Raw genomic sequence first — 27,620 nt, forward strand, 5'->3', positions numbered from 1 at the left:
CACAAAAGTAGATCTACGAGGAGCCTATAATTTAATCCGCATTCGTTCAGGGGATGAGTGGAAGACGCCCTTTAATACTTGGGATGGACATTACGAGTACCTTGTGATGCCATTCGGTTTGTGTAATGCCCCTGCCGTGTTTCAGAGCTATGTGAACGAACTCTTTTGGGATTTGCTTTACAATTGTCTAGTAGTTTACTTGGATGATATCCTGATATTCTCGAAAGATCTAGAATCCCATCGTGTCCAAATTATGGAGGTATTGACCCGATGGAGGAGAAACCGGTTATATAGTAAACTAGAAAAAAAATGCACATTCGAGGTACCATCTATTCCGTTTCTTGGCTATATTATTTCAGGTTCAGAATTACAAATGGATCCCACTAAAGTTTAAGCCATTGGAGACTGGTCGGTTCCTTCTACTCTTAAAGGAATTCAGCATTTCCTTGGTTTTGCTAATTTTTACAGAAAATGTATTAAAAATGATTCCTCAATTATGGCACCTATTACAACCCTGACACGTAGGGGGGCTAACCCCTCGAATTGGACCCTTGAAGCAACCGAAGCCTTCTCAGTCTTAAAACATGCCTTCACATCTGCACCCATTCACCAACCTGATTTGAGTCAACCATTCCAAGTGGAGGTGGACGCATCATTGGAAGCAGTTGGGGCGGTGTTATCACAGGTTTTAGGAGAAGAAAGTCCATCCATGTGGATATTTTTCTCGACGATTTCTACCTGCAGGGCGGAATTATGGCATCGGCGATCAAGAATTGCTCGCCATCAAATTGGCATTTGAAGAATGGAGGTATCTCTTGGAGGATGCCCAGTATCCCATCATAGTATATACCGACCATAAGAATCTTCTGCATCTTCAACCCACCCAATGTCTTAACTAACTTAATTTCAAACTCACCTACCGGCCAGTTTCACAAAATAAAGCGGATGCCCTTTTTCGATCCCTTCTGAAGCAAACAACCAAGCAGAAAGACAGGCTATAGTAAATCCAGCGTCCTTATCAACCCAAATTTCTCCTGTTCCAACACCTCCACCTGGTAGAACTTTTGTTGCTCCTAATCTTCGGAAAAGACTCCTCTCTTGGGCTCACTCTTCTTTTATGGGTCATCCTGGGGTCCTGAAAAGACCCTTAAATTTATCCAATGATCCTACTGGTAGCCACATCTAAAAACGGATGTTCAAGAGTTTATAGCCGCTTGCCCTAAATGTGCCCAACATAACATTCCCAAAGGATCGCCTCCAGGCTTACTACACCCATTAGCCATACCCATGCAGCCCTGGACTCATATTTCGATGGATTTTGTGACCAAATTACCTCCATCTAAGGGGCAGAATACAACTGGGTGGTGGTGGATCGCTTTTCAAAGATGGCACGTTTTATACCATTAACAGGACTTCCATCTGCTCCATTACTGGCTAAACTATTCATTTCTGAGATCTTCAGACTGCATGGCCTTCCTCAGGAAATAGTTTCCGATCGTGGATCGCAATTTGTCACTAAGTTTTGGAAAATTCCTTTGTTCTTCATTGAATATCAAGTTGAACTTTTCCTCCGCCTATCATCCTCAAACGGATGGTCAAACAGAGAGTAAATCAGGACTTGTAAACTTTTCTACGTCTGTACATGTCTTTATCACAAGATGATTGGCTAGATTTTCTTCCCCTGGCAGAGTTCGCTCACAATCTCTTTCATTCCTCATCGGAATCCACACCATTCTACACTAATTTTGGTTTTCATCCCCGAGTTCCGGATTTTCAACCTCTTCCGGCTCAGGAAGTTCCAGCAGCGGACCAAGCTCTCAAGCAATTATCTAGAATTTGGAGACAAGTGCGCAAATCTTTGATTAAAACTCCCAAGCGATACAAATCTTTTGCAGACAGGAAACGGAAGGCAGTTCCCAACTACAAGGTGGGGGACCAATTTTGGGTTTCTATGCGCAATCTTAAGTTCAAAGTTCCGTCCAAGTTTACCCCAAAATTTATTGGTCCTTTTCACATAATAGAAGTTCTTAACCCTGTGGCATACAAAGTTAAAAACTGCCATGCTCTCTCAGAATCCCCAATGCCTTCCACACATCTCTTCTTAAACCCTTAATTCTCAACCAATTCCGTGCTGCATTGCCCAAACCTCCTAGAATTCAAACTTTGCGAGGTGATGAATTTGAGGTTAAATAAATTTTAGACTCCCGTCGTCGATACGGACGTCTTCAGTACCTTCTCGATTGGAAAGGGTATGGTCCGGAAGAGAGGTCTTGGGTCTGTGCTGAGGACATTCATGCCCCAAGACTGCTTCAAAGTTTCCATGCCATGAATCCAGGTAAGGCTCGAAGGAGTCCGGAGTCCACCCTCAAGGAGGTGGGTACTGTCATGCGCCGGCTACTCACCGCCGGGCCCGGAGTTCGAGCGCTACCCGTACGGCTGCTTTTAGTGCTGCTGGGCGGTAGGAGGATGCGGTGGGGATGATGCTGCTTCTGGGAGGCTGGCATTCTTTGGGGCCAGTCTGGCTGCAGCGCCCCTGTGTATGTCTGCAAAACAGGAGGCGGCCATGTTGGAGACCAATATACCTTTCCACTGGGCTATGGGTAAGTAACCAGCCAATCATGTTGCTTTAACAACCTGAGCTTTAGGTTCAGGTGTTTGCACTTTCCACCAGTGCTTCATTGCTGCTAGTCAGAACCCTAGCCCTCTATTCAAGTGTACTGGTCCTAATTCCGCTGTCCCCGCTGCGAGATATCCGCCAGCTCCCCGGTACGCTGTTAGCAGTTAACCGATCAGCAAACTGTACCGCCGCATCATCCAGAGTCCCGTGGAGGGCTGCCAGCTTTTCCTGTGTTCTTCAGCCTCGTCTTTCAAATAACCAAAGTCTGCATTTCTTCAACCTCGCCTTTCAAACAACCAAAGTCTGCATTTCCTGTGTTCTTCAACCTAGTCTTTCAAACAACCAAAGTCTGCACTTCTTCAGCCTCGTCTTTTAAACCACCAAAAGTTTGCATTCCTTCAGTTTAAAACCAAAGTTTGCATTCCTTCAGTTCTTCAGCCAAGTTTTCCTAACATCCAGTGCTCACAAATCTTCAGTCTTTCAGCCACATTACAAAACCCATTTGCTTACTGTTCGTTGCAGTTTTTCAACCGAATCCCCAGTATCCACTACCATTCCGTTGTATGGACTCTAAATTGCCTATTTCCACTGCACGTTAGTCTGTCAGTTTCTTTTCATATACTTTATTGAACGTGACAATCTTCGTCCACCCAGTTTCCTCCTTACGGGAATATCTACTTCAGTTAGCCGGAGTTCCATGGATTCACAAAAACACCCTGTCGTGACACACAGCTTGTGTTTACCCATGTTTCACAGTAAGCACAATAACATACACATAGACAGTTATATTGTAAGCCTGTCCTACTGTATGTGAGAGGAGACACAGAGAGAGGAGGACACCAGCACAGCCCTAGCTGTACAACCCCAGTGAGGCTGTCGGCTAACTATATTCCAGTAAACACTAACAAATTCTGGAATCATTCAGATCCGTTCGCACGCTGCATTTTCTCACAGCCGTGCGAACGAGTCTGAACTGCACATGCATGTGACCCGCAATGCGCAGGCGCGTTACTGCCAGGCGATGGGTGTCGCCGGAGAACGACTGTTTCATTGACAAAAGTGATCGCAAGAAGATTGACAGGCAGGAGGCATTCCTGGGCGGCAACTCACCGTTTTCTGGGAGTGTTGTGAAAAATGCAGGCATGCCCAGCCGTTGCAGAGGAGGGATCTTGACCGCCGGCCCTGATCATCGCTGCATTTGATTAAGTCCTGAGCTGTGCAGAAATCTGCACAAACTTTTGTTTGTGCAGCTCACTGCACAGTCCATTGCACCTCTGCAAAGCCCTTACCCCCTCACCCTGAAGGCGGCAATTACCTGGTCGCAGCAGTGCAAAAAATAGCCTGCGGGCGACCAGGTCTGAATTAGGCCTTCTGTCCTAGAGAGGACCCAGATAGTGTACACAAGCGACTCTCCCCCTTTTCTACACCCTGCACCAGATATCCAACGTGGCTGAGAAATCAGGAAGCGCTGTGTGTGCTGAGAATGGCTGCAGTAAGCAGAGGAAGGTGCCAAAACGCCTCGGGTCCCACTCTGATATAGCTCTGCCCCCTCCAATGGTGCTGGAGTTACAGTGATAGATTATACTGGCAAAGTCTCCATTTTGCTTAAACATCACAACAAGTGTTAGTGTTTTTGTGCTAGTCTACACGGGGGATCTTAGCAGGACCCCCCCCGGGAGGGTCCCATATGCCGCGCCCGTGGTCAGCCGCAAGTGAACCGGGGACCCCGGTGTGTTCTCACCACCGATGTCTCCTTCAGGCAGCGTTCGGGGTGTGTGGCGTGTTGCAGCTGTGACAACACAGCGGGGAAGCGGCCCTGCACCTCGTGAGGCCGGTGACCACCCCCCAACTCCCACGGTGCAGGTATGCTGTTGCCCAAACAGCATACCGAAAATAACAAACATAAAAACGAAATTGAAGAAAAAACTCTGTAGCTCAGAGATCATCTCCTGAGGGCACTTTTTTCTAAATTGCCTGTGGGAGGGGACATAGAGGGGAGGAGCCAGCACACTCAGTTGAAGAAATTTAAAGTGCACTCCTTTGGACCCCATCTATACCCCATCGTACTAGATTCCCCAATATCCCTTATGGATCCTAGAGAAAGTTTGCATTCCAAAGTTCAATGCTGATTTTGTTTTGCATTGCAAAAACAGTATATTCCAGTTTAGGAGTTTAACACACAAGCATGTTATATTTTATGAATAAGACTTGTTTGAAGTAAATACATTACAAATCTATCAACTTGAAGAAACAAGAAAAATATGTAGATAAGATAAGTGTGTGGGAAATCAAAATTCTTTTGATGTTAAATCCTGGCGAAGAGGAAAAAAAACAAGACTGTTTTTCATTGCAGGCGCTGGAGCAGATTTTGTCATGCTAGGCGGAATGTTGTCTGGACATACACAATCTGGAGGAGAAACCATTGAGAAAAATGGCAAGAAATATAAAATGTTCTATGGTATGAGTTCAGAAATAGCAATGAAGAAACATGCAGGAGGTGTAGCGGAGTATAGGTGACTATGAGCCACATGGCATCTCTTTACTAATTTGACCATTTCTAAATCTTCTCCTAGCCAAATGTCTGTCTCATGAACAACCACCTGACTTCTACTTCTCTCTATTAGGGCATCTGAGGGAAAAACAGTGGAGGTCCCATTCCGGGGTGACGTGGAAGACACAATCAAAGACATACTTGGAGGAATTCGTTCTACCTGCACGTATGTAGGAGCCTCCAAGCTGAAGGAGCTGAGCCGTAGAACAACTTTCATCAGGGTGACCCAGCAACTCAACCCTGTGTTCAGCAACCCTTGACAACAATGCCTCCCTTAAGTGATTTTTAATTTAAGCAAACTTTACCAATCCAATATGTATTAATTTATTTCTTAGTGCCACCTCTGCATGCAATGGCTTACACACTTACACCATTCCGCTCAGGGTCTACCTCCTGACCTACACTTCCATATCCTTCAAGTGAATGGCAACATCAGTTTCTTGTAGCATTCCTGTGCAAGGGCCAGTCTCTACTGCAAAATATTAAGGTAGTATAAAACTGCATGTAGTCGCTGAATTATTTTCAATAAACGTTTTAATTATAAAGTGTATTTTATTGTGTAAGGAAATACTTATTCCTTGTGTACTACTTTATATAGTTCCTCCTGCCTTCCAGAGTTACTCACACTCCAATCTCATCTCCTCAAAGCCAGCCTTCATAAATGCAAGGTCTTCAGCACAACTTTTAAATTAGAATCAACCAGATTTTGTGCTAAAACACTTCTGAAAAGGAAAAACAAAAAAGTATTGTCCCGTCACGGGTAACATTCTGATGCAATGACACATAGCTTCAAACACAGTAGACTATATAAGAACATCTACTAATATACAAAGTATTAATACATCATTTGTGGTATAGCAGAAGTTTTGAATGTGTAGGTAGATTAATGGGAACATTCACATGTATAGTTTGTCTGAAACAAAGGACAATGGACTTAGCTGCATAGCCTGTGAAGACAAAATTTGCCTGTCAAACCCTTTAATACGTTACAGGTGATTGTACATAGATAGAGAAGGACAATCTTTCCTGGAGGGGAACAAAAATAGGATTTTAATTACCTACCGGTAAATCCCTTTTCTCGTAGTCCATAGAGGATACTGGGAATCCATTTAGTACCATGGGGTATAGACTGATCCACTAGGAGCTTGGGCACTATAGAAGTTTGAATAGGTGTGCTGGTCCCTTCCTCTATGCCCCTCTGACCAGAATCAGTCTAGGAAACTGTGCCCGTGGGGACGGACATACTTTGAGAGAAGGATATAGAAAAAGGAAAGTGGTGAGATTTGAACCATCACAACCATCACAAGAGGAAAGCCATGCTAACCAAAATTTGTAAACAGTAACAGCAACAGCTGAACCAAACAATATTACTTAACTAAGTAACAGTGCAGGAAGAACGAAGCACCGGGCGGGCGCCCAGTATCCCCTACGGCAGTGTTTTTCAACCAATGTGCCATGGCACACTAGTGTGCCCTGAGAAGTCTCCAGGTGTGCCGACATAGAAGCCCAGCCAGGCCCGTCAGTGTTTTGCCACTACTGAGGCCCTGGAACGATCAATACTGGTGGGTTTAGTGGTTGCAGAGCCAGTTCTAAGTTTGGGCTCGGGCAGTGGTGGGCTATTCTGGCTTTCTCAGATGGGGATACGGTCGTTATGTCGACATAGCTTTGGTCGACAGTCATTAGGTCGACATGCTTTAGGTCGACTAGGTCGATATGATTTTTTTCATAATTAACAATCTACGTGGACTACGATTGTAACGGTAACCTGTGCCGAGCAAGGCACCTTGCCCGGAGCATGCGAGGGGACATGGTGCACTAACTAGGGTTCCCGTCACTTTACGAAGAAAACGCCAATTTTTTTTTTTTACAAAAACCATGTCGACTTTTTGACCTGTCAACCTAGTACATGTCGACCTATTGTCCCCATCAACCTAATGCATGTCGACCTTCCATGGTCGACCTAATGACTGTCGACCTAAGTTGTGTCTACCCACCGACCCATACCCCTCAGATGTGGCTCAGTCGTTACCTATGGAGAAGCTGCGACATGACATCCTAGGACACGCAACTGCACCATGCATCACCATTATATTTGAATGTGCCTTGGCAATATTTAAATCTTGTTCAGTGTGCCGCGAGTTGTAACAGTTTGAAAATCTCTGCCCTACGGACTACGAGAAAAGGATTTACGGGTAGGTAATTTAAAATCCTATTTGCTCTTATGTCCTAGGGGATACTGGGATACCCTGGGCAGCCGCCCAAGAAGAACCCACCGACCTAGTAGAGTAGGCCTGTACAGATTTTGGAACTGGCAAGCCTGCCGTGGAGTAAGCATGCTGGATAGTGAGCCTGATCCAATGTGCAATTTTATTGGGATCATAGAGAACGAACAGCGAGTCTGATTTCCTGTGACAAGTTGTTCTCTTTACATACACCTTCAAAACCCTCACAACTACCAAAGACTTTGAAGTAGCAGAGGTGTCCGTAACAACCAGAACCACAAAAGGTTGGTTTATGTGAAACGCGGACACCACCTTAGGAAGAACTTGCTGACGAGTCCTGAGTTCAGCTCTGACCTCATGGAAAATTAGGTAGGGGCCGTTGTGAGACAACGCCCCCAACTTTGACACACGTCTTGCTGAAGCCAAGGCCAATAGTGTGAGTCTTCCACGTAAGGTACTTTACGTCTACTTCCTGTAACGGTTCAAACCAGTCCGACTGGAGGAACTGCAGCACCAAATTGAGATCCCAAGGGAGGCACAAAGAGAGGTTGGATGTGCAGAACACCTTTCAAGATTGAAAGCTAATTGTTTCTGAAAGAAAATAGACAAGGCTGAAATCTGGACTTTTATGGAGCCTAGACGTAGGCCCACATCCACGACTGCAGAAAAAAGCAGGAAACGTCCCAGATGGAATTCTACCGCAGAATATTGTCTGCTCTCACACCAAGGGACATAATTCTACCAGATATGGTGGTAATGTTTAGACGTTACCCATTTCCTGGCTTCAATCATAGTCGAAATGACCTTGTCAGGAGTCCCCCTCCTGGCTAGAATCAGACGTTCAATTTCCATGCCATTAAACGTAGCTGCAGTAAAGGCCCGTACACACTGGCCGCTATATCGGCCGATATATCGCGGATCCGTCGGCCAGTGTGTATGGCCGATACGTCTGTGAACTCAGTCGTTCACAGACGTATCGCGTCGGCCCCGCAGCACAGCCGACGGCCAATATATCTAACGATATATTGGCGCGTCGCTGTGTGTGTACGGTGGTCAGCCTACAGCCCGTACACATGCTGCGGCGGCCGGCGGTGATTGACAGCTGAACTGGGCGGGCGTGTGTACACGCCCGCCCAGTTCATGACATCAGTCCCCGACGGATCGGGCAGTGTGTATGCTCAACACACTGCCCGATCCGTCCATAGATATATCTGCAGATCAATTGGTCTGCAGATATATCTTTCCAGTGTGTACCCACCTTAAGTCTTGATAGACGAATGGGCCCTGTTGCAAAAGATCCTCATGAAGAGGTAGAGGCCACAGATCTTCGAGCAGCATCTCGAGAAGATCCGCATACCAGGCCCTTCGTGGTCAGTCCTGAGCAATGAGAATTGCTTGAACCGTTTCCCTTTTAATTCTTCTTAGAATTCTTGGGATCAGAGGAAGTGGAGGAAACTCGTACACCAGCTGGTAGACCAAGGGAGTTGTCCGAGCATCTACCGCCACTGCTTGTGGGTCTCTCCATCTGGAACAATACGCTTGAGCTTCTTGTTGAGTCGAGAGGCCATCATGTCGATTTGTGGATATCCCCACTGACGTGTCAAACACCGAAACACCTCCGGGTGAAGGCCCCATTCCCCCGAGTGCAGATTGCGTCTGCGGAGGAAGTCTACTTCCCAGTTGTCTACTCCCGGGATGAAGACCGCCGACAACGCCATGGCGTGTTTTTCCACCCAGAGATGAATTCTCGACACCTCTGACATTGCTGCTCTGCTTTTCTTTACACCCTGTCGGTTTATGTACGGCACTGCCATCACATTGTCCGACTAGACCTGAATAGCCTGATTCAGAAGAAGTAAAACGTGCCTGTCAATGAGCACTGTAGATAGCCCTGAGTTCCAGGATGTTTATCGGAAGGAAGGCTTCCCGACTTGACCATCTTCCCTGAAACTGCACCTCCTGGGTGACTGTGCCCCAACCTCTGAGGCTTGCGTCTGTGGTTAGCAGAATCCAATTCTGAATCCCGAACCTCTGACCCTCGACTAGGTGAGAAGTTTGTAACCACCACGGGAGGGAGATCCTGGCTTTTGGAGACAGACAATCCTCTGGTGCATGTGGAGATGCGATCTGGACCATTTGACCAACAGATCCAGTTGGAAGGGCCTCGCATGAAACCTTCCGTACTGAATCGCCTCGTAAGAGGCCACCATTTTCCTCAGAAGGCGTATGCAGAAATGCGCCGAGATCCGGGTTGACTACAGGACAGCCGAAACCATCGACTGGATTACCATTGCTTTTTTCATAGGAAGGAACACTTTGAGACTCTGTGTCCAGTATCATTCCCAGGAAAGGAAGCCTCTGTGTTGGTTCTAGGTGAGATTTTGGTAGGTTCAGAATCCACCCCTGATCAAGGAGTAGTCTGGTTGAGAGGCCAATGTTCTCCAACAACTGTTCCCTGGACGGTGCCTTTATCAGAAGATCATCCAGGTACGGAATTATGTTCACTCCTTGTTAGTACAGTAGAAACATCATCTCTGCCATCACTTTAGTGAACACCCTCGGTGCTGTGGAGAAATGGCAGGACCTGGAACTGGTAGTGGCAGTCCTGTAGTGCAAACCGTAGAAAAGCCTGATGAGGCGTCCAAATCGGAATATCAAGGTACGCATCCTTGATATCCAGAGACACTAGGAATTCCCCCTCCTCCAGACCTGAGATCACCGCCCTCAGAAATTCCATCTTGAATTTGAACACTCGTAAGTATGGGTTCAACGATTTGAGGTTCAGAATCAGTCTTACCGAACCGTCTGGCTTCAGTACTACAAACAAGCTGGAATAGTAACCCTTGTTTTGTAGATGAGGTGGAACTGGAACAATGACCTGGGTCTGTAACCGTTTTTGAATAGTGTCCTGTAAGGTTAGTTCTGCCACTTGTGAAACTGGTGAACCTGATCTGAAGAATCTGTGAGGTGGGAGCTCCTGGAACTCCAGGCTGTAGCCCTGGGATATAAGGTCTATGACCCATGGATCCTGGCACGATCTTGTCAAGATGTGACTAAAGAAGTTTAGCTGAGCTCCCACTCAACAGTCTTCCAGGCCTTGCAGTCCACCATCATGTGGAAGGTTTTGAGGAAGTAGAGCCTGAACTCTGTTCCTGTGAACCAGTAGTAGCTGGTTTCCGTGGTTTACCTCTAGCGGCGGTAGAGGAACCTCTGGCCTTGCCCCTAAACTTAGCAGTCCGAAAGGACTGTAAGTTGGATCCTGTATAAGCCTTCCTAGCTGGGGGGAGCAGCAGAAGGTAGGTATGTGGACCTATCCGCAGTAGCTTTGGAGATCCATTTGTCTAACTCATCTCCAAATAAGACCTTGCCTGTGAAAGGTAGGCCATTCACACCTTTCCTGGAGTCCGCAGTCCACTGGCGTAGCCATAGACCCCTGCGTACAGACACTGCTATAGCTATAGTGCATGCATTAAGCAAGCCTATCTATTTTATGACTTCCACCATAAAGTTTGCAGAGTCCTGTATATGTTGCAGGAGCAAAATAATCTCCCCTTGAGGCAAGGTATCTAACCCCTCAATGAGGTTACCTGACCATTTTGCAATGGCTCGCGTAATCCACCCACATGCTATAGTGGGTAGCTGGGCCACCCCCGCAGCTGTATAAAGATTTGAGCGTAGTCTCAATTTTGCGATCAGCCGTGTCTTTTATGGAGGCTGCACCCGGGACAGGCAATACAATTTTCCGTGAGAGCCTGGAGACCGATGCATCCACTACCGGTGAATTCTCCCGTTTTTTCCTATCCTCAGGAGGAAGAGGAAAAGATGATAACCATTTAGGGATTTGAAATTTTTTACCTGGATTAACCCACGGTTTGTCAAACGGTATTAAGTTCCTTTGACACAGGAAAAGTGGCTGAGGATTTCTTCTTTATATTAAAATAAGATTCCTCACTTTCCTGTCATCTTATCAGGGATATTCAGAACTTTTCCGATAGCTTCTAGAAGAGCCTTTATTCCCTGCGACAGAGTATCCTCCCCCACCTCCGAGTTCACCTCACCCTCCTCCATGTCTGACCCCTCATCATCAGAGTCAGACTGCAGGATATGGGCAAAAGTACGTTTTTGCGGACAAATGGCAGGGGACTGGGACGCTGGTATGGGTTTGAGTCCTTTTTCATAAACTCAGTCATACACTGTGTCTTAAGTATTGCGTCTCTTTCTCATTCCGAGATAACTAAGTAGAAATGGAGGAAATCATCCCCCTAATGGAGTCCAGTCATGCTGGTTCAGCCCCACTAGCCTACTACACCGAGTACACACTAGTGTACCCCCTGGAGAAGAGGAACACTGTGCTTTACATAAAACACACAGGAAAAGGTTAAATGCACAATTAACCCACAAAGAGGCCTTCCAGGGAGACACAGAGAAAGTGTGTAACCAGCAAACGGCACCCTAATCGTTAATGCCAAGCTTAGACGGGTCGTAGACTAAGTACCTAGATTTGGGATTTAGTGCACTAATAATCGCTCTTCCCCTGCTATGACCCCCTGGTACCGCTGAGGTAATCTGGAATCTCTGTCAGTCAGCGTCTGTGTCAGCTGCAGTAGGGAAGATTGCGCCTGTGAGCTGCTGGATCCGCTCATAGTGAAGCCCCGCCCCTTCAATGGCGCGCGGTCTTCCCACTCTTCTTTATACTGGCTGTATGTGTCTATGTGCATAAAATGTAGACAGACTCCTTTTATGGCTTTGTTGCCAGTCTGGGTACTGTGTCCGCTGTTCAGCATCTGTGTCTGTACACAGTCGGGAGACGCAGTCCGCCCCGTTTAGTCGTGCGTCACCCTCATGCTGCCATAATGGCCGGCGACCCGCTAACCGGGACACCGGATTAGTACTCACCATTCTTCTTTCTTCTGGCTCTGTTAGGGGTGGCGGTGTGCTGTAGGAAAGTACGCTCGCCATGGTGGGGTTTGCGAATAGTTCCCCCAGGAGCTAGCGTCCTGTCAGCGGGGAACGGGACCATTAACCCTGAGAGGTTGGGCCGTTCCCCCCCCCCCTAAGTCCCACGAAGCAGGCAAGCTGGTGCCATCCAGTCCTGCCTGAAAATAACGAACAGAAAAAATAAATGCAATAAAACTCTTCAGGAGCTTCCAGAGACGTGACCGGCTCTTCCAGGCACATTTTCTAAACCGAGTCTGGTAGGAGGGGCATTGTCAAAGTCGGAAAAATATCATGCTGCACGTTGCCATATATTCACCTCATGCGCTTGCCCGCTGCACATTCTCTCCCGTGCGTGCGGATACTCGTAGCTGCGTAATGGAGCTTCTACGGCCGTGCGCATTGGCGCGTGGTATGTGCATTTACGGTAGAGTTTGTGTGCGTCTAGCGGGCGACTCAAATGTTAAATAATAAAACCAAATAGTATGTTTTATAGATAATGTTCCCCTTAATAATGACTGTAAGTTTGTTTAATGTAAAGGGTCGCTGGACAGAGGAATTCCTCTTTGTATGGTACGAAGGGTCAGACAGGGTTTGAGCAGCTGTGTCTGGTACCTAACTAAAGAACATTTTATTAGAAACAATCCGGTGCTGGTTAGGTAAAGATTAATCGCTCCTGCGTATAGTTATGGCCATTAGTATTTTCTGGACATTTACTATATTTGCGATTCATTACCCATGCGGCGGGAATCTTCAGATTCCCTCCCACCTGAGCAGTTTGATATAGTCACAGCCCACCTGTTCAAACTAACCTATGACCTTTTGTTATGATGCGAGGAGACATTCCTGTGTCCAATGAACAATGAGATTATAGGTCCCTTTGTAGTGTACTGTACGCAGTGTATATAAGATCAGCCAGCCTGGGCAGCTCTCTGACTCTCCACAAACGGTTTTCATCTTGACTAACTTGGAGCTGGTACCAGAAGCTGCGCTGCGATCGTTCCCAGTGTGTGTAAGTAATTCTCTGTAACCAACTTGTTCTCTGTTTGTATTGGCCATACTCTCTCTCTCTGTTATAGTATAGGATTGTGACGCTATTGTATATTTCTGTCTAGATATTCTGTTAGAATGATATGTTAGCATGTAGTGTATGACTTGTAACTGTTTCCCCTTTTCGATATAACTAAAAGCTTGTTAGTAAAGGTGTTGGAACCTTAGCAAGGTATCGTGTGTTTATTATATTGCAGAGGGTAATAGGAGCGTCTCAAACGCTCAAGCAGCTTTAGCATTAACAAGGTTAAGCAGCGTTACATCGCTACAGTATTTCAGTACAAGGTTTACAGTATAAGATTATCCTTTCTGTGTGTTACATTCAAGGTTTACTGATTGTCATCCCGTGAGCGTCTGCGCCGCTCGTGTTCTCCTCGTGGACTCGAGCGTCCGCTACGCTGGTAGCGTAGCATTACGGTAGTCGACCGCCTATAGCGTGCTCGACACCACGCATTAAGCTGTGAGCGAGCGTGTCGCATGTGCGTCTCGATCACGGCCGAGCGTATGCTACGCTAAGTGCGTACCCTTACGGTACCCCACACGCCAATTGCGTACCGAGTCTCTTACCCATTTATAGTGAATGTTATAAGATAAATAGTTAGCTTTATCAATTGGCGGCTCGTCCGTCCTCCACATATCCGCACTAGCGAACACAGACTTTATCTGTCAGCAAGGGCGGGAAGGCAGTATCCCTTCGTATCGGGATACAGTAGTGCTGGCTAGATAAGCGTCTGTTTCGCTACGTTGAAGGAGTGCTGGTGGAATCCGGAACCAGAGGTAAGAACAATACGCTATTGTCTTTTAAAACTGTTTATTTCGGTTTTGCGTACACACGCACGCACGCACACACCTGTATTTCTTTTCATTTGTGTATTTTCACATATCACTTTCCTGTTTGCCATTTCACAATTGATAACGTGCTGAGAAAGATTTGTTGCTATTGGTAGTTAAAAGTAATATTAATACGTTAAGGAATAATTTGTAAAACGCGCACGGCTTGCCTAAAGATACAAGGAAGTTCGGTGTGGTGTTCAGTAGATGATTACAGTTAAAGATAATCTACATTGATATAAACGTGTTAATTGTATTTCTGTGGATATACCTGGCTTGCGTACATGTGTCTCTAACAAAGGGCGGGACTAGCGTACGCGACGCAAGGGCCGACGCACGGAGCGTATATTACGCAACAGAGCGTCTGGGTACGCCCACATAATACAAATCACACGATAGTATTGTTTTAGTTAGGCGATAAGGAGGCAAACGCGATAATAGCGCAAATCGATCTCAGCGTCCAAAATTTTAAGCTAATAGATCCTTCTCTAGTTGCAACTCCTCGGGATTAGCCTGCGATACTGAATGAAAGGGATTTCTGCGCAGAAACGAAAGTAAAGAGTATATGAGGTGAAAGAGTGTGTGTGTATATATATATATATATATATATATATATATATATATATATATATATATATATATATGTTTCTAATTTTTGGGGTTGAACCACAGGAAATCGAGTTCTCGTGAGGTACATACGTGTAAGTGACTGCACGGTGGCTTGGGAGGCATCCCTTGTTAAACATTTAAAAAAAAAGAGCATTAGAGTATAGCAGACCAGGAGGTCTACTGTAGCACAGACCAGGAGGTCCAGAAACAGACCAGGAGGTCTAGGTACAGCAGACTAGGAAGTCCGCTATAGATAAAGAGTAAAGGAGCACAACACCAGGAAGGGTTGGTGCGGTACCCATATAGGCCATTAAGCTCTGGCTGAAGGAATTCGCAGCCACAATTTTCGATTCCACTGGTCGCTCCGCACATAAGATTAGTTGCTTATGTGCAGAACGATTGTACCGCACGGAATTGTGTGCATTAGTTAGTAACTTGACCCAGTACCATTTGCGTACGCTAGAGGGGTCATAAACGCTATTTGTACATTCTAACGTGATTTGTGCAATTTTTTTTTATTTTAAGGGAGGTTCGCTGGTCACTTGGGAACTATCCAACAACCAATAGTTACTGGAAAGGGTTAAGTGCTCTTCGGATCACACCCACATGTTCCAGTAAATAGAGGTTCAGGTCGCAGGGGCCCTAGGTCGAGTACGCCAGCGCTAGGGAAGTGTGTGGGCGTATTGGTCGACGTGGGCGAGTGAGTGGAGTACTCGGTAAACTTCCGCCGCCGGCCTACCCCGGACATCTTAGTTTTTGTAAGGGTTCGCTGAAGACCCTGATTTGAAGGTCAGAGGTAGTGAAAGCAACACCTGCAAAGATGGGGGCCAGTTGTTCAGGTAGGGGGGCGATCAACCTCGGTTCGGGTTGACTTAGTAAACCGACCAATCCGGTCGGCAAGGTATGTAATGTGTGAGAAATACGGTTCACACACAGAAGTTTTGTGCGATGAATGGGAAAGAATGACTGTGCATGATGGGGAAAAGTTCCCACGGGTAGGCAGTTTTAGTCCCGAGGTGTTACAGAATCTAAGGAGAAGGATATGTCTCATTAAATCTGCAAAGAGACGGATCAAACATTATGATTATTTACAGTTATGGCAACAGGAAGGTGAAATACAAAGAGGATTGGCTCAAGCGGGTGAATCTAACCGTCAGAAAACTGATAGCCACCACGCCACCACCACCATACATAACGGGAGAGAAGAAGGTGGTTACAGAGAATGGCACACTGGTGAATGATAAACATGCACTTAGTAACTGTATAAATGTTAAGAATAATGTAACCAAGATTGTTGATGCTAATATTAACCCGTGCAAGCTGTACCCTGTTTTAAACTTTTCCCAGGATTGTGACCAAGAGGATGAGCCAACAACAATATCGGCACTCTCTCTAGCAGCCACCATAGCAGAAACAACAGTGAGCACGTCCCAACCAGTAAGAGCAGTATCAAAGGCCCCTAGTGGAGGGACAGGTGAGGTCGTATCAACTGGTAAGTACGGCACCATACACTATGCTGAAACCATTTCACCACATGCTGTAGAATCTACTCAGGATGATGTTATTGAACTTAATCCCGTTAGGGTAATTGCAGTGCCAAATGGGAAAACTGACACTTCAGGAGTCACTCCTCTCAGACACATCGCCATGCACTGCCCCTTTTCCCGAATGGAATTAAGATCAATGGTGTCTGAATTCCCTGATCCTAGAAAAGATCTAGTTGCAAGCCAGAAATACATTCGAGAGCTAGGAAATACTGTGGAGCCCAATAACAAAGACTGGCAGATATTGCTGAGGGCATGTTTACCCTCCAATGTCGACTCAGCGAGATTCATAGCTGACTGTAAATTAGATGAAGAGGTACCCCTTACGGACGTGTACAACCAAGATAATGTAAAGAGAATAAATTTACAGTTAAAAGAGTATTTTCCAGCTGTTGCCTAATGGAACAAAATTTTCTCCATCGAACAAAAAGAGGGAGAAACAGCTGCTGATTATTTTCATCGGGCACTACAGGATATGGCTAAGTATACAGGCATAGAAGACATTAAGACAAATCTGAATCATAGAGAAGTAGAGAAGTAGCAGTATCTGTGTTAATGGATGGTTTAAAGGAAGTATTGAGGACGAGGGTACAGACCACCCAACCATGTTGGCGAGGTCTGTCGGTGGCTACTTTGAGAGAGGCCGCTATTGATCATGATCGGAATATCACCAGACACAGGGAGTCACAAAGTGATAAGTTAATGGCCGTAAGTATTCAGGCCCTGACCACAAGGCCACCTCTGTATAAATCTCCGACCCCTGTGGGTAAGTCAAATGTGGTAACTTGTTATTACTGTCATAAAGAGGGACATTTTGCACGAGATTGTAGATCGAAAAATGCACAAAGATCATATCAACCCCCTAGACAACGACATGACACACGAAATTGGGATCAAGGACCGCAGAGACGGAGTTTTGAGCCACACGCAGGGGAAACAAAAAGGTATCCCCCAAAAAGAGACTGGCAAGTCACTGATAGTTCCCATTTACCCCTTTCACAGGTAATAGCTGCCAGCGTAATGCAGGGAGGCCACCACGCACCATAGGGGCGGGGCCACACCTGTAATCTGCAGCCAGTAAAATTAATTGCGAGCCTTGGAAGTGAACCCGAGGTCACAATTGATGTAGCTGGTAAATCTCAAAATTTCCTTGTAGATACGGGGGCGGCCAAGTCAGTGATAAATTCGACCGTGGGCATGAGAACCACTGGTAAAACAATTCCAGCCATGGGAGTAACAGGAGTAGTACAGCACTACCCTTTAAGCAAACCTGCAGAGATTACGATAGGGCCTTTGCATACCAAGCATTCTTTTCTGCTGGCTGCATCGGCTCAGACTAATCTCCTAGGTAGAGATTTACTGTGCAAAATGGGATGCGTCATATACTGTACTCCTGAAGGTGTGTTCTTGGACATACCCGAAAACCACGCTCAGGAAGCGCAGGATATGCTAGACTCCCCAACAAGATTAATGTCACACACTGTTGTTGAAAATAGGTGTCCGTCCAAGGTAGAGGAAATGATTTCCCAGATACCGGAATCACTTTGGACCAAAGATGGACAAGACACTGGATTGATGGCAAACGTAGCCCCAGTAGTTGTGCAAGTAAAAGATGGTAGGATAGCTCCAAAAATCCCACAATACCCTCTGAAGCCAGAGGTGGAGTTAGGAGTTTACCCTGTAATAGAGCGCTTGCTACAACAGGGCATTCTGGTAAGAACGTCCAGCACTGCCAATAGTCCCATCTTCCCTGTTAAAAAGAGTGGGGGGAGGGGTTACAGATTAGTGCAGGATCTAAGAGGGATCAACAAAATAGTTGAGTCAATTCCCCGTAGTGCCAAATCCAGCTGTCATCCTTATGCAAATCCCTCCCACTGCCAAATTTTTCACTGTGATTGACCTCTGCTCCGCTTTCTTCTCGGTACCTCTGCACCCTGACAGTCAATACTTATTCGCATTCACATACAGAGGAGTTCAGTACACTTGGACTCGATTACCACAAGGTTTCATAGACAGTCCAAGTATTTTCTCACAGGCCCTGCATGATTGTTTACAGTCTTTCCAACCAGAGAGTGGATCAATATTGATACAGTATGTGGATGATTTACTACTGTGTTCAGATTCACTGGAAGCGTCCCTGAGAGATACGAAACAACTCCTGTTTCATCTTTCAGACACAGGACACAAGGTTTCCAAGGACAAGTTACAATTATGCCAGACCCGTGTAAAGTATTTGGGACACTGTCTAACACAAGGACTGAGACACCTTACCGCTGATAGAATTCAAGCAATTCGTGACATGACCCTGCCACAAACCCAGCAACAGATTAGAACATTTTTAGGAATGTGTGGGTATTGCCGTAACTGGATCCCAGGTTTTTCCATACTAGCCCTACCTTTGCAGGAGATGGTCTCCTCAAACAAACCTGATCGGATTTCGCACACAGACGAATCTGAGATGGCATTTGAGAGACTTAAACAGTGCCTAACACAGGCACCAGCATTAGGTATGCCTGACTATGGGAAACCCTTTGAGCTGTACGGAACAGAGTGCTGGGTGCGCAGCAGGTGTCTTAACCCAGAAGCATGGTGATGCCAGCAGGCCGGTAGCCTACTATAGCGCTCAGCTAGATACAGTAGCGCGATCCCTCCCCACATGCTTGCGAAGCGTTGCAGCAATAGCATTGCTAGTCACAAAAAGCGAAGATGTAGTGCTAGGACACAACCTCACAATTCATACACCACATGCAGTGTCAGCCTTACTGAATTCTGCCCAAACCAGACATGTCTCATCAGCGCGGTTTACAAGATGGGAATTGGCATTGATGGCCCCCGTAAACATCACCATAAGGAAATGCAGCGCATTAAATCCTGCAACGTATCTCCCAGGTGTGCCTGGACAGGTACAAAGGGTGGAGGATGAGAGTGATGGTGAAGGAGGATCTAATACAGGGGATGACACGCATGATTGTATGGAATATTTGACCCAAAATTTCACGGCAAGGCCTGACATCAGTGACAACCCACTGGAAGATGTAGATTTTACTTTCTACACTGACGGTAGTTGTCACAGACGGACTCGGGAGATTTGTGTACTGGATACGCAGTCGTAGATGACCAAGGTACCATAGAAGCGGAACCTTTAGGCCCACCACACTCAGCACAAGTTGCTGAACTGGTTGCCCTAACCAGAGCATGTGAATTGGCTAAGGGCAAATCAGCCAACATTTACACAGATTCTAGGTACGCCTTCGGAGTAGTCCATGATTTCGGAGCCCTATGGCGCCTCAAAAATTTCATGACGGCAGCTGGCACACCCGTAGCGCATGCAGCCCACATCAAAAGACTTCTAACAGCGATACAGGAACCCGACAGAGTGGCTGTTATCAAGTGTAAAGCTCACACATATAGCCAAGACCCGGTATCACTTAGTAACAGCCGAGCAGACGAAGCTGCTAAATCAGCAGCCGGTAACCCCATACAAACAGATAGTACACGACTGATGGTATTTAATACTGTTAACACACAAATTGTGTGAAATGCAAAATTTGTGTTCCCCACAGGAAAAGGCAGTCTGGAGGTCAAAAGGATATGGCCAGGAGTCCTCAGGACATGGTAAGCCAGTGGCACCCAGAGCATACCTTCCAAGTCTAGCGGAAGCAGCACACGGGCTGACTCATCTAGGCAAAGAAGGAATGTGTAAGCTAGTAAGAGCTTATTGGTGCGCCCCAGGATTTTCCTCCCATGCGGGTAAAAGAGCAATGACATGTCTCACCTGCTTGAGGAAGAATATCGGAAAGGCAATACCGACAGAGCCATCCCATATCCCTCCGACAGATGGCCCTTTCCAGGTAATACAGATTGATTTCATACAATTACCACCTTGTAGAAATTTAAAGTATGTTTTGGTCTGTATTGATGTATTCTCAAATTGGGTCGAAGCATTTCCCGCGGCCACAAATACCGCTGTGTTTACTGCAAAGAAAATAAGAATTTACTCACCGGTAATTCTATTTCTCGTAGTCCGTAGTGGATGCTGGGAACTCCGTAAGGACCATGGGGAATAGCGGGCTCCGAAGGAGGCTGGGCACTCTAGAAAGATCTTAGACTACCTGGTGTGCACTGGCTCCTCCCACTATGACCCTCCTCCAAGCCTCAGTTAGGTACTGTGCCCGGACGAGCGTACACAATAAGGAAGGATATTGAATCCCGGGTAAGACTCATACCAGCCACACCAATCACACCGTACAACTCGTGATATGAAACACAGTTAACAGTATGAAACAATAGAGCCTCTCAACAGATGGCTCAACAATAACCCGATTTAGTTAACAATAACTATGTACAAGTAATGCAGATAAACCGCACTTGGGATGGGCGCCCAGCATCCACTACGGACTACGAGAAATAGAATTACCGGTGAGTAAATTCTTATTTTCTCTAACGTCCTAGTGGATGCTGGGAACTCCGTAAGGACCATGGGGATTATACCAAAGCTCCCAAACGGGCGGGAGAGTGCGGATGACTCTGCAGCACCGAATGAGAGAACTCCAGGTCCTCCTCAGCCAGGGTATCAAATTTGTAGAATTTTGCAAACGTGTTTGCCCCTGACCAAGTAGCTGCTCGGCAAAGTTGTAAAGCCGAGACCCCTCGGGCAGCCGCCCAAGATGAGCCCACCTTCCTTGTGGAATGGGCATTGACAGATTTTGGCTGTGGCAGGCCTGCCACATTATGTGCAAGCTGAATTGTACTACAAATCCAACGAGCAATAGTCTGCTTAGAAGCAGGAGCACCCAGCTTGTTGGGTGCATATAGGATAAACAGCGAGTCAGATTTTCTGACTCCAGCCGTCCTGGAAACATATATTTTCAGGGCCCTGACAACGTCTAGCAACTTGGAGTCCTCCAAATCCTTAGTAGCCGCAGGCACCACAATAGGCTGGTTCAGGTGAAACGCTGACACCACCTTAGGGAGAAACTGGGGACGAGTCCTCAATTCTGCCCTATCCATATGGAAAATCAAATAAGGGCTTTTACAAGACAAAGCCGCCAATTCTGATACTCGCCTGGCAGAAGCCAAGGCAAATAACATAACCACCTTCCATGTGAGATATTTCAGATCCACGGTTTTTAGTGGTTCAAACCAAAGTGATTTTAAGAAAACTCAACACCACGTTGAGATCCCAAGGTGCCACAGGAGGCACAAACGGGGGCTGACTATGCAGCACTCCTTTTATAAATGTCTGAACTTCAGGTACTGAAGCTAGTTCTTTTTTGAAAGAAAATCGACAGAGCCGAGATCTGTACCTTAATGGAACCCAATTTAAGGCCCATAGTCACTCCTGCTTGCAGGAAATGCAGAAATCGACCTAGTTGAAATTCCTCTGTTGGGGCCCTTTCGGCCTCACACCATGCAACATATTTTCGCCATATGCGGTGATAATGAGTTGCTGTAACCTCTTTCCTGGCTTTAGTAAGCGTAGGAATTACTTCCTCCGGAATACCCTTTTCCTTCAGGATCCGGCGTTCAACCGCCATGCCGTCAAACGCAGCCGCGGTAAGTCTTGGAACAGACAGGGCCCCTGCTGCCGCAGGTCCTGACTGAGTGGCAGAGGCCATTGGTCCTCTGATATAAATTCTTGAAGTTCTGGGTACCAAGCTCTTCTTGGCCATCCACGAGTATCGTTCTTACTCCTCGCCTTCTTATTATTCTCAGTACCTTTGGTATGAGAGGCAGAGGGGAGAACACCTAAACCGACTGGTACACCCACGGTGTTACCAGAGCGTCCATAGCTATCGCCTGAGGGTCCCTTGACCTGGAGCAATATCTTTTATAGCTTTTTGTTAAGGCGGTACGCCATCATGTCCACCTGTGGCCTTTCCCAATGGTGTACAATCCTATTGGAAGACTTCTGGAGGAAGTCCCCATTCTCCCGGGTGGAGGTCGTGTCTGTTGAGAAGATCTGCTTCCCAGTTGTCCACTCCGGGAATGAACACTGCTGACAGTGCTAACACATGATTTTCCGCCTATCGGAGAATCCTTGTGGCTTCTGCCATCGCCATCCTGCTTTTTGTGCCGCCCTGTTGATTACATGGGCGACTGCCGTGATGTTGTCTGATTGGATCAGTACCGGCTGGTTTTGAAGCAGAGGCCTTGCTGGCCTCAGGGCATTGTAAATGGCCCTCAGATCCAGAATATTTATGTGTAGGGAAATAACCTGACTTGACCAAAGTCCCTGGAAGTTTCTTCCCTATGTGACTGCCCCCCAGCCTCAAAGGCTGGAATCCATGGTCACTAGGACCTAGTCCTGTATGCCGAACCTGCGGCCCTCTTGAAGATGGGCACTCTGCAGCCACCACAGTAGAGATACCCTGGTCCTTGGAGACAGGGTTATCAGCCTATGCATCGGAAGATGCGATCCGGACCACTTGTCCAACAGGTCCCTCTGAAAAGTTCTTGTATGGAACCTGCCTAATGGGATTGCTTCGTAAGAAGCTACCATTTTTCCCAGGACTCGCGTGCAATGATGCACCGCTACCTATTTTGGTTTCAGGAGGTCTCTGACTAGAGATGACAACTCCTTGGCTTTCTCCTCCGGGAGAAACACTATTTCTGGTTTATGTCCAGAACCATCCCCAGGAACAGTAGACGTGTCATAGGAACCAGCTGTGACTTTGGACTGTTTAGAATCCACCTATGCTGTTGTAGCACTTTCCAAAATAGTGCTACCCCGACTACCAACTGCTCCTTGGACCTCGCCCTTATAACGAGATTGTCCAATTACGGGATAATTACAACTCCCTTTTTTTGAAGGAGTATCATCATTTCGGCCATTACCTTGATAAAACACCCTCGGTGCCATGTACAGTCCAAACGGCAGTGTCTGGACTTGGTAATGGTAATCCTGTACCACAAATCTGAGGTACTCCTGGCGAGGATGGTAAATGGGGACATGCAGGTAAGCATCCTCGATGTCCCGGGATACCATGTAATCCCCCTCGTCCAGGCTTGCAATAACCGCCCTGAGCGATTCCATCTTGAACTTGAATTTTTTTATGTTCAAGGATTTTAAATATAAAATGGGTCACACCGAACCATGCGGTTTCGGTACCCCAACCCGTGTGGAATAGTAACCCCGTCCTTGTTGAAGTAGGGGCACCTTGAGTATTACCTGCTGGGAATACCGCTTATTAATTGCCTCTAGCACAGCCTCCCTGCTTGAGGGAGTTGTCAGCAAGGCATATTTTAGGAAACGGCTGGGGGGAGACATCTCTAATTCCAGCTTGTACCCCTGAAATACTACTTGGAAGAAACAGGGATCCACCTGTGAGCGAGCCCACTAATTGCTGAAATTTTTGAGGCTGCCCCCCACCGTATCTGGCTACACCTGTGGAGCACCCGCGTCATGGTGTGTACTCACAGGAGGCGGGGGAAGAATCTTGATTCTGGGAACAGGCTGACTGGTGCAGCTTTTTCCCTCTACCCTTGTCTCTGTACAGAAAGGAAGCGCCATTTGACCCGCTTGCTTTTCTGAAGCCGAAAGGACTGTACCTTTTTCTGTGAGGAAACCTGAGGTAAAATTATTTCTTCCCAGCAGTTGCTGTGGATACGAGGTCCCAGAGACCATCCCCAAATAATTCCTCACTCTTATAAGGCTCTCTATGCGCTTTTTAAGTCAGCATCACCTGTCCAGTGACAGGTCTCTAATACCCTCCTGACAGAATGGACATTACATTTATTTTGGATGCCAGACGGCAAAATATCCCTCTGTGCATCCCCCATATATAAGACAACGTCTTTAATATGTTTTTATGTTTGCCAACTATTATCCCTGTTTGACAGGGTCACCAACCACGCTGCAGCAGCACTATCTGCAGGTCTCAGTCTAGTACCTGAGTGTGTAAATACAGACTTCAGGATAGCCTCCTGTTTTTTTTTTTATCAACAGGTACCTATTAAAGTGGCCGTATCCTAAGACGGCAGTGCCACCTTTTTTGACAAACGTGTGAGCGCCTTATCCACCCTAGGGGATATCTCCCAGCGTAACTTATCCTCCTGGCGGGAAAGGGTACGCCATCAGTAACTTTTTATAAATTACCAGTTTCTTAACGGGGGAACCCACGCTTTTCACACACTTCATTTATTCATCTGATGGGGGAACAAAACACTGCCTGTTTTTTCTCCCCAAACCTAAAACCCATTTATAGAGGTTAAAGTCAGAAATGTATAACACATTTTTTATTGCCGGGATCAAGTCACGGATTGGATTGTGTATATGTCTCCACCTTGTCGACACTGGAGTCAGACTCCGTGTCGACATCTGTGTCTGCCATCTGAGAGAGCGGGCGTTTTTGAGCCCCTGATGGCCTTTGAGACGCCTGGGCAGGCGCGGGCTGCGAAGCCGGCTGTCCCACAGCTGTTTCGTCATCCACCCTTTTATGTAAGGAGTTGACACTGTCGGTTAATACCTTTTACCTCTCTATCCACTCTGGTGTCGGCCCCACAGGGGGCGACATCACATATATCGGCCTCTGTTCCGTCACCATATAAGCCTCCTCATTCAACATGTCGACACAGCCGTACCGACACACCGCAGACACACAGGGAATGCTCTAAACGAGGACAGGACCCACAAAAGCCCTTTTGGGGGACAGAGTGAGAGTATGCCAGCACACACCAGAGCGCTATATACTGCAGGGACTAACTGAGTTATGTCCCCTATAGCTTTATATCTATATATATATAATGTATACTGCGCCTAAATTTAGTGCCCCCTCTCTCTTTTTTTAACCCTTGTAGACTGCAGGGGAGAGCCAGGGAGCTTCCCTCCAACGGAGCTGTGAGGGAAAATGGCGCCAGTGTGCTGAGGAGATAGGCTCCGCCCCTTTTTCGCGGCCTATTCTCCCGTTTTTTATGGACTTCTGGCAGGGGTATTTACCTCATATATAGCCCCTGGGGCTATATATTGAGGTATTTTTGCCAGCCAAGGTGTTTTTATTGCTGCCTCAGGGCGCTGGGGGGGGGCGCCCTGAGGCAGCAATAAAAACACCTTGGCTGGCAAAAATACCTCAATGCACCCTCAGTGACCGGAGTATGAAGTGTGTGAGAGGAGCAATGGCGCACAGCTGCAGTGCTGTGCGCTACCTTGGTGAAGACTGAGTCTTCATGCCGCCGATTTTCCGGACCATCTTCTTGCTTCTGGCTCTGTAAGGGGGACGGCGGCGCGGCTCCGGGACCGAACATCAAGGCTGGGCCTGCGGTCGATCCCTCTGGAGCTAATGGTGTCCAGTAGCCTAAGAAGCCCAATCCGGCTGCAAGCAGGCGAGTTCACTTCTTCTCCCCTTAGTCCCTCGCTGCAGTGAGCCTGTTGCCAGCAGGTCTCACTGAAAAGAACAAATTCTAAGACTATAACTTTCTAAGAGCTCAGGAGAGCCCCTAGTGTGCATCCAACCTCGGCCGGGCACGAAATCTAACTGAGGCTTGGAGGAGGGTCATAGTGGGAGGAGCCAGTGCACACCAGGTAGTCTAAGATCTTTCTAGAGTGCCCAGCCTCCTTCGGAGCCCGCTATTCCCCATGGTCCTTACGGAGTTCCCAGCATCCACTAGGACGTTAGAGAAAATTGTGCAGGAATTTGTGTGTAGGTATGGTATCCCTAGAATCCTTGAAAGTGATAGGGGTACCCATTTTACAGGTGAAGTCTTTCAAACAATGTGTAAGTTGATGGGAATTAATAGTAAGCTGCACACTCCGTATCGCCCCCAGGCGAGTGCGAAGGTGGAAAGAGTAAACAGCACTATTAAAAAAAAATTGAGCAAGGTAATGAGTGAAACAGGACTGTTATGGCCCGAAGCTTTGCCAATTGTATTATACAGCATCAGAACCACTCCCAGGTCCCCTCTTAATCTGTCTCCTTTTGAAATTCTGTTTGGTCGACAACCCCATGTTATGATTAACCCCCAGGATGATTTGAAATGTAACAATGAAGTAACTGTAAAGTACTTGGTTAAGATGAGTAAGCAATTGAGGAATCAGAATGATAATCTAAAGTTGGTGATTCCTGATTTGCCAGACAGTAATTGTCATGACATTGAACCTGGGGATTATGTAATGATACTGAATTTTCTACGCTCAGTTTGCCTTATTGACAGATGGGAAGGGCCATATCAAGTCTTATTGACCAGCACAACAGCATTGAAGGTTGCCGAGAGAGAGACTTGGGTTCATTCGTCTCATTGTAAAAAGGTCACTGACCCAGAGAGGTCCCGTGATAAAGAACAGACGGTAGAGGTTGTATCACTAGAGTGTCTGTTCAGGGAGGATTGAGACGACACCTGAGCGCTGAGAATAACAAGACCGGAAGCTTGTCGAGCCAGATTTCTTTTTCCCATTTGTTATTTTCTCCAGTTCCCACTTCCCTCCTATTTCCTTTCCCCCTTCTTATTTTTCTCCTTTTACTCCTCTAAGATGGACTTGCCCCAAGAGACTGTGATCCGGATTTTCCTGTTGACCATGATGTTGACCAGAGCAGTCTGTTTCGGTGAGAGTACCATGGAGGTCGAGAAAGGATCGGGAATGGGTTCTGATGACCAGGATGCAGGCGTAGATTTCCAAGAACAACATAATCACCAAGTAAAGGCGAGTATCAGAAAACGATCTGGTAGCATTGACAACAGAAGGAATTGTGAAGGATTGTTAGCTGAAGAGAACTGCATCTGTAGGCATTGTGACAATATAGTTGAGGATGGGTGCATAAAGAAATGTCAGTCCAGTTTTAATGTCCACATGGACCGGCATCCATTGAGTGACTATCACTCTTTAGTGGGTAAAGTGTTAAATCAGACAGACTGTTGGGTATGCTCTCAAGTACCTCAAGGCCATAGCAAATCAGGACTAGTACCATTCCCTTTAACTGTAGGAGAGGTACTTGAGCTAAGTGGTGGGAGGCCGGTGGACAAGAGGTTTAATATCTCTAGTCCTCCTAGTTTGAAGCTCCACCAATATCATGTGGATAGGTCCTTAGTGCGCTTTAACATTTCCAATCCCCGAAAGCCGGGAAATTGGGAAGTGTCATGGAGTAATCAAACCATGACCTTTTCATACAGACCCGACAGAATGCCCATAGACACAGAACTTATACGCCAGATAGCCGACCATAGGAAATTTTTCCGGTATAGGTACACCTTAGGAAGTAGGACCATGCGAGTTGGAGAAGTATCACCAGGATACTGTGCACAGATCGTACAAACTGATACGTGTACTA

At 46.7% G+C, this 27,620-nt stretch overlaps 2 protein-coding genes across 7 annotated transcripts in view; one reads left to right on the top strand and one right to left on the bottom strand.

Annotated features, from left to right (window-relative positions):
- The window catches only part of GMPR2 (guanosine monophosphate reductase 2), a 75,696-nt gene extending 69,983 nt beyond the window's left edge, over positions 1–5,713 (top strand). For all 4 annotated transcript variants that reach the window (XM_063913656.1, XM_063913657.1, XM_063913655.1 and 1 more), the window contains 2 exons: positions 4,971–5,130; positions 5,242–5,713. In XM_063913656.1, the coding sequence (XP_063769726.1) occupies positions 4,971–5,130; positions 5,242–5,428 (347 nt within the window). In that variant the 3' untranslated portion in view covers positions 5,429–5,713. The remainder of the gene's footprint in view (positions 1–4,970; positions 5,131–5,241) is intronic.
- TINF2 (TERF1 interacting nuclear factor 2) overlaps positions 5,701–27,620 on the bottom strand; it is a 49,201-nt gene continuing 27,281 nt past the window's right edge. For all 3 annotated transcript variants that reach the window (XM_063913659.1, XM_063913661.1, XM_063913660.1), the window contains one exon: positions 5,701–5,890. In XM_063913659.1, coding sequence (XP_063769729.1) covers positions 5,880–5,890 — 11 coding nt within the window. In that variant the 3' untranslated portion in view covers positions 5,701–5,879. The remainder of the gene's footprint in view (positions 5,891–27,620) is intronic.

This window comes from Pseudophryne corroboree, chromosome 1, assembly GCF_028390025.1.
Source record: "Pseudophryne corroboree isolate aPseCor3 chromosome 1, aPseCor3.hap2, whole genome shotgun sequence".
NCBI classification, from domain to species: domain Eukaryota; kingdom Metazoa; phylum Chordata; class Amphibia; order Anura; family Myobatrachidae; genus Pseudophryne; species Pseudophryne corroboree.